Here is a 7,792-nt window from a genome sequence, read left to right on the forward strand (position 1 = left end):
AGCACTTTTTCCTTGTGACAGCTACTAGATTTACAATAACACTTCCTCAGCAAAAATGTTTTCTAACTTCTCAGCGATAACTTCTACTTCCTGTTATCTCAAACTGACACCGTTCACAAGCATAATCTCGATAAATACTCCTGCTCCTTTAGCGTGTCTGGCATCCGTATCACTACGTATTTTTAGATGACATTTTGACTGACAACACAGACACATTATTTTCCCCTTTTCTTCTTCTTCTCGCTCCCACACGTACAGACACACACACACATGCACTCTCACATATCACAAAAGTTATGACAGCTGACCTTGTGTACTTAGACGAGCAGGCGTGTGAGCGAGAGCCTGAGGGCAACCGTGTGCCTGTGCGTGTGTGTTTATGTACGTCTCGGTGTGTCTAGATGGTGTGTATATGCGTGAGTATGTGTGTGCTGTTTAAATATAGTAAATTCCAGTGGGTTTTTCTTTGCTCCCTGGGATCCTTGCGAACCACAGTGGGAGCTTCAGGGAAAACTGAGGAAAAAAAGAGAATGCAAAAGAGAGAGCGCAGGAAAGCGCAATTAGAGAGACTTTGTATGTATTAGATGGCAAAGTAGAAAAATGAAGTTGAGAAGATATGTTCAGGAGAAATTTGACTGAAGATCTTGTAATCACAGATGGGAAACTGAAAAAAAACCTTTTCAGACATAGATGACATCTCATTGGAGACAATTCAAACACGCTGTACGGAGTCTTCATTTGACTTCTGACTCCAATATATATTTGATGCCTGACACTTGACCTCATTAGCAGTGAGAGTGGCAACTTTCCCACTGGCACTGCAGGCTTATTAGCCTTCCTCGATTTCTAAAGCTTGCTTCTGCGCTGCATAGACAGCAGACGGTGAACAAATTCAGCCTGACCTGAACTCCAATTACAGAGCAGGAGACAATGGCCGAAGGTCACTAATGAGACCTGAGTGGCATAAAGCACGAATCCTCCCAGTGGTTGGACTGTCTGTAATCCTACAGAGCTGAAATGGTTAAAACCATGTTGGAGAAACGTGTTCATTGTGTAGCTGTGCTGAGGTGTGTGGAGAAGTAGACTGAAAAAAAAAAAAGGAAGGAAAATGAAAAGTAAATTGCTAAATAGTAAAATAAACTACAATGTGCTGGTTCCAGTTAGTGGAGTGCCTCTGTTCCATGTCATGGAGTCAGTGTTATTGTTGCCTCCTGCTAGGGCTCAGTGATTGGAGGTTCGAGTGGCGGGTACTGGAGGTTACAGGGAGCTGGGGAGTTGAGCTTGGACCTGGCATGTGTCTCAGGCAGAATAACTAGAATCACACTTCAGTATCTACTTTCTCAATACTACATATGTAAGTCACGGTCAGTGCATGTAATGTGACCTAAAAGTTTGATAGACACTGAGAATTTTTACTTCCCAGACATCAGTTTTTCACACAGGAAACTCATCCCAGATCTTTCTTGCGTTAGTGGTTCTCTACGTGAATTGCTGCCACTATACGTACATCCAGCTTTGAGGTCTTATTGTGAACTTTGAGTGTTAATGTTAATTATCAGAGGGATATATTATGTTTTTTTATTTTTATTTTTAAAATGTTATTACAGCACCTCTCATTACTGCAAAATAATGTATTTGGAAGTTTTTTTTTCTCCGATGAAAATGGAAGACTTAGGTGTAACTCTGCACTCACCCCTTCACCACTCGCTGCAGCTCGAGCACACCAGCTCACTGATGACTTCACTCAAACACTGTATAATCACTCGACACTACGCAATGACAAGGTATGATATGGAGTAACGGAGCCAAATGTGTTTGAAATCTGTGAACTGTGAAGACTGTTAATAACATGAAAGGCTGAAACCTGCATGTTCATGGGATTGGTTCCTTAGACTTGCTATGTATGAAACCCTACAGATCTTGTTCCATGTTTTCGAGGCGCTCATCGGTACACTGCAGTTTCTACCTGGAAATGTTTAGTACGAGCATTTACTGCTGATTTTTTTCATAATGTCTCTTCTAGAATATACAAAAAATAACACCATATCAACACTTTAAGGTATATACAAAACTGCCTCTCATCAAAGGGGGTCTTTAATGTGTAATTTCATATTTAATCATTAGTGATGATGACTGAATAATAAAACATTTAGTAATATGGCATCGTTTTTTTACATTGTAGGTACTCTAAATTCTTTAAATAGGTGTATTTTGCTAATAAATGTATTCAGTTTTGTCTGTTTTTTCATTGCGGCGAAGTATTTTTGTACCAAGGCACTGCTACATTTGGTTAAGTAAGGGATCTGAAACCACCTTTTACCTCCGTGAACAATTGGGCCGAACTTCATGTGTGTGTTTATCCAGGTACGTGTTTGTTATGTAACTTGAATCTGCAGTAGCAAACAATTCTGCACTAACAACCGTAGTTGACTGTCCTCCAGGGCACAACTAGCAGCTTTCGTCTTTAAACACACAGCTGTGCATGTACACAATGTACACACACACACACACACACACACACACACTTGCCTTTTTGACATCCTCTCTTGGTTCTTTAGGAACTTGTCAGCTCAAATGAATGTCTTAAATGCCTCCGTATCTTCTCCTTCTCCGGTTGATCAGACCTTAACTGCAACAGACCTCAGCCCAAACTCCACATGTTTACTGACAAAACTAGACCATGTTTTGAATTACAGTACCTATAAAAAGTACTGAACCCCCTTGGCAGTCTTCCCTTTTATTGCTTTTCAAAATGGAAACATGGTCAATTTAATTTGCTTTTTCTGACAAGAATTTACAAAAAAAAAAGACACTTTCATGTCAAAGTGAAAACAGATTTCTACAAAGCAATGTCAATTAATTAAACACATAAAATGTCAAATAAGTGTTTGCATAGGTTTTTACCCCTTTAAAGGGACTCACCTAATTCAAAACAGGTGCAGCAAATTGGTGCGAGGAGCCGCACAATTAGTGAAATAGGAGATCACGCGAGTGCAGCGGTTTAATTACAATACAAAGACACCTGCATCTGGAAGGTCCAGTCACTGGTGAATCAGTTCTCCTGGCTATCACTACACCGTAAGAACCAAAGAATCCTTTAAGTAACTCTGTAAAAATATTACTGGAGAGCATAAGTCAGTGGGTGATACAAGTAAATTTCCAAGCCACTGAATATCCCTTTGAGTACAGTTAAGTTTAGTGATAAAAAAAGGAAGGAGTACGGCATATGTGAAAATCTTTCTAGAGCAGGCTGTCTTAAAAAACCAAGTGACCATGCAAGAAGGAGAGCAGTGAGGGAGGCCACCAAGACACCTATGAGTCCTCTGAAGGAGTTACAGGCTTCAGCGACTGAAATGGGAGAGACTGTGCATAGACCAGCTGTTGTCTGTTCTACTCCAATCAAAGCTTTATTGGAGAGCGGCAAAGAGAAACCGACTGGTGGAAAAAGCTCATAATAAATCTCAACTAGAATTCACCAGATGTCATGTGGGAGACTCTGAAGTCAACTGTAAGAAGTTTCTTTTGTCTAAACAGACCACAGTTTTACTTTTTGGACACCAAACTAGATGCTATGTTTGGCAGGCACCGAACACTGTATATCATCACAAACACACAACCCCTACTATGAAGCATGGTGGTGGCAGCATCATGAAGTGGGGATGTATACTGGCAGCAGGCACTAGGAGGCTTGTACAGGTAGAGGGTTAAATGAATGCAGCAAAGTACAGGGATGACCTGATGTAGTCTGCAAGAGAAGTGCTATTAGGAGAAGATTTGTGTTCCAGCCAATGACCTGAAGCCAAAGTTACACAAATATTGTTTAAAGACAATAAGGTGAATGTCCTAGAGTGGCTGAGTCAGAGCCCAGACCTCAATCCATTTGCATACTTTTTATAGGTACTACATACTTTCACTGATTTACATAAATATCACTTCTTCCAAATATCTATGATATTTCATGGATGGATGTGTTTTCACTTGTAGTTTTTATTTTATCCCATAAAATGTTTTTATTGGTCAAATTATCCTAATCATTTTTGTATGTGTTCTGCAGCTCAGCTGACAACCTTGTAAATGGGTCATCGACTTCAAAATATGTTTTTTGTTTTCTTTTTTTAATTGTGTCATTTTGGAAAGAGAGGCTGTCGCAGGAGATCTGTGCAGATTTATCACCGCTGCAGGCTCAGACCGACTGCATGGAGGTGCAGGTTCAGTCATCATCACGCCAAAGATGTGTGTACCGTGCTGCGCTGTGACGTGTCTCGGCCTGATAGGATTTCTAACGAAAGCTCTTTTTGTTTTTGGCCCAGCGCAAATTGGTTTCATAACAAGCTTACATAAATGGGAAAACAAGCACAATTCTACACAACACTAGCACACAACAGCTAAAGTATCACACTGATGTCTAGTGAAAACCATTGACTTTAAGTGATCCTCAGTCGGTTGCACTACAGTTGGAACGGCAGAGTGCACACAGTTAGTTTTAAGTATACACTGCTGCTGTAAATTGTTGAAGTCATAACATTAAATGAATCCGTGTTTGCTTCCGTCTGTTTCCAACAGATGTGACAAATGGCCCAAAGTGCTTCCGGATATCAAACCGTTTTCATGAATTCAGCGCACACAGAAGTGCACACACTGCTTTAACAAATCTGAAGCCATGCGCTATCATCCGTCCATCACTGCAGTCTTGTTTTCACTGGCCTACTTGGCACAGCCACTGCGCCTGGCTGCGTTACCTACCCTGGCAAAGTTGCCAACGTGCTTCAACCAGCTTGTGTAGTATTGCCACGGTGGGCTGGGCACAGATGGAGCTGTGTGTGTGTGTATATGTACGTATTATACCTGCACTCCTGTGTGAATGTATGAGTGTGTGGAGGTGTGAAGCAAACTGTTCTGTGTGCTGGTTCTCATTAGAACCCAAAACTCTGGGGATGAGCAGACTGTAAGCTTGATTAAACCCAGTTGTGCAAATCCACAGACACGCATTTGTGAGCACAAAAACATTTCGTTTGGTGTAATTACTGAGTGCCTTTCGATGACCATTTTAGAAATTATATATCTATTTTGCAGAGAGAGTGCGACTATTTGTTTGAATATATTTAAGAATTTTCTAATTCACATGCCTGTGTCTGCATATGCATGTGTTGGTGCATCTCTGTGTTTGCCAGCATGTTTGTTTGTCTGTGTGTGCGTAAGTGTTTCCCCTTCACATCGTGTTGCACGTACACGAGTGTGCGCTGGTTTGTGCGTTTGTGTGTAGGTGCCAGTGGGTGGGAGTGTGGAGGGAGGAGGACTCTGAGAAGAGAGGATTGTGTGTCCCTCTGCTCATTAATACCATGTGGAGCTCTAAGCAGTGGTGGACTGCTGCTGAGCTTCCGGGCAAAGTTTTAGAATACAAATCAGCAGCACACAACTGGCCTGAACTGGTGCTGAGGAACAAAAAAATGTAATTTTTAGGGTTTGAATTTCAAGCAGAAGCCACTTTTTTCAGAGCGATCCATATTTGCCGCAATAATTTACAATAATTAAATCTGTCATTGTGCTCAGTTCAACTTTGTATTCATTAAAACATTTCTAATTATACTAATGTGATGTTTTACTGCATCTTTGTTAAGCAGAGAGGAATGCAACAGGCCTCAAGTGTCAGTGGACCTTCTTTAACCCCGACCTTTACTGTGTTACTTAATCTGTCTCATGGAAATACAAGCCCCACAAACATTACAATGATTAATGCAACCTGGGAGCTGTAATGTTTAAGGGAGAAGAGTTAATGCAGAGCTGCTACCATAAGTTACCTTTACGAGTAGCGGGACTGCTGAAACATCTAGCATCAGTCAGACAGATGCCAGTCCAAATGTCACCCATAAGCCTTCCCTCCCTTTCCCCTTATTGGTGCCCATTTCACTTCACAGTGGTCACTGACTGGCCACCTCAGTGCGTTCTGAGAACCAGCGGTTGTTCGAAGGGGTCGATGAATGGCGGAAGAAGAACAGAAAATGAGGTTCCTCTCCTGCTGTGAGCTGTGCTGTAAACTCGCAACAGCTGTGTGGGATCCTCCGACAGAAACACTGAACCCCTGTACTGCATCTCACGTCTCAGATCCCGTCTCCATGGTCATTCACTCTGTTTATCGCAAACTAAAGATTTTCTGCCCGGATCACAAAGTCCCCGTCAAGTTGCCATGTTCTCTTACATTGCAACCCCCCCGAGGCGCCATTATTTTCTCTCCTGGTGCTCCCTATTATTCCCTCACAGGCTTGCCTCGCCACTCTCCCCAACAGCGCTGTGCAGGAGTCCAGTAACTATAAAACATGAGGTCTGCAGTGAAGTGTTGGAATCAGTGAGAAAGTTGGCGTCCATTATCGCAGAGCTCTGTAAAACCTTACATGCTAACATCAGTATGCTGCTGCTCAATAGTTATACAACACAAAATCCTTAATGTCTACCTCAGTGTGAAAGTTGGGAGACCACCAAAAGTCTTCAAATGGATAAGTCTTTCCAGTGATTGTTGTTGAGAGAATATCTTGTCTAGTTGTTGGGATTTTTTAGCCTTGACATGGCCGATCGTCCGACAAACCGGCATTGTTATCCACAGAGCCGTGCTTGGCTAAAATTATCTAATAGGATTTCTTTTAATAGTCCTCTTGTACTGATATTGATGATTCTTCTGTGCGTTTCTTTACCTCAGGTCCCTGGAGGCCTTGGACTTGTCCTACAACCAGTTCACCTCAGTCCCGATGAATCTGCCTCGCCCTCTCCGTAAACTAAACCTCCAACACAACAACGTCAGCCACATCCCTGCCTTCACGTTTCGTCACATGCGCCCCGGTCTGCAGTCCCTCCATCTGTCCCACAATGCCTTGAGCAAGGAGGGCATCGATCGTTTCTCTTTTGTTGGAATGTACCGCTCGCTGGCTGAGCTCCTGCTGAACAACAATCGCTTGAGAGAGGTCCCTCGCTGTGTCAGGCAGTTCAAGAACCTGCAGGTGCTGAGACTGGATGACAATCAGATCAGGTAGAACAGCTTTTCCCACAAAGTCAGTTTTGAAGATTTAATTCTGATTTAAAAAAAATGCCAGGATAAGCTATTGTAAATGCTTGTTACCAAATCCTGTCGTCATGCCATTAGCTCTGCTGATGTCGCTCCCTTTTGGAAATGACTCTAAGGAGTTTGGCAAAGAAGCAAAGAAACATTTCCTGGCACATTCACGATCTTATGCAAATTTCTTTCTTTACATTTCATTACTGCTCTAGGTTTGTTGAGAGCGCCTGTGTTTGTGTCCATCTAAATGTAAATATGCTGTGATTTCAGGCTGGTGAGGCAGTGGGGAGTGTGCCACCCTAGTAATTCTGGCTCGACCTTGGCTTCGGTCCATCTGGAAAATAATTTGTTGGAGGTAGAGCAGATTCCACCAAATGCCTTCTTCTGTGTCACGGATTCCCAGGGACTGGTCCTCTATCCACAGCAAGGCCACACAAATGACATATGAACGGATACACACAATATACACTTGTGCATCGACCTGACATGCAGCTAAACAATTCTTCTCATTTGTGCATCTTTGTAATCACCTTAGAGTCACACATGGTTAGCAGAAATATATTGTTATCACGCTGTTCTCTTAAGTCAGTCAGAGCTTTCATTTTAACATCCCCAGACCCATCGTTTCTTTCATATTTCAACTCTGATTGCAGAAATAACTGTAATATTTTGGTATGTAATGAAACAAGTATGTAATTTACACCATCATCGAAACAATCACGATATAAAACGCTCTTAAAATGTAAA

At 42.1% G+C, this 7,792-nt stretch overlaps 1 protein-coding gene across 1 annotated transcript in view; it reads left to right on the forward strand.

The window, feature by feature from the left end:
* LOC103362819 (extracellular matrix protein 2) overlaps nucleotides 1-7,792 on the forward strand; it is a 12,666-nt gene extending 4,874 nt beyond the window's left edge. The window contains exons 8-10 of the mRNA XM_008289314.1: nucleotides 1,714-1,784; nucleotides 6,692-7,018; nucleotides 7,316-7,792. Of these exons, the coding sequence (XP_008287536.1) occupies nucleotides 1,714-1,784; nucleotides 6,692-7,018; nucleotides 7,316-7,493 (576 nt within the window). The 3' untranslated portion in view covers nucleotides 7,494-7,792. The remainder of the gene's footprint in view (nucleotides 1-1,713; nucleotides 1,785-6,691; nucleotides 7,019-7,315) is intronic.

The sequence above is a fragment of the Stegastes partitus genome, unplaced genomic scaffold, assembly GCF_000690725.1.
Source record: "Stegastes partitus isolate 25-593 unplaced genomic scaffold, Stegastes_partitus-1.0.2 Scaffold605, whole genome shotgun sequence".
NCBI classification, from domain to species: domain Eukaryota; kingdom Metazoa; phylum Chordata; class Actinopteri; family Pomacentridae; genus Stegastes; species Stegastes partitus.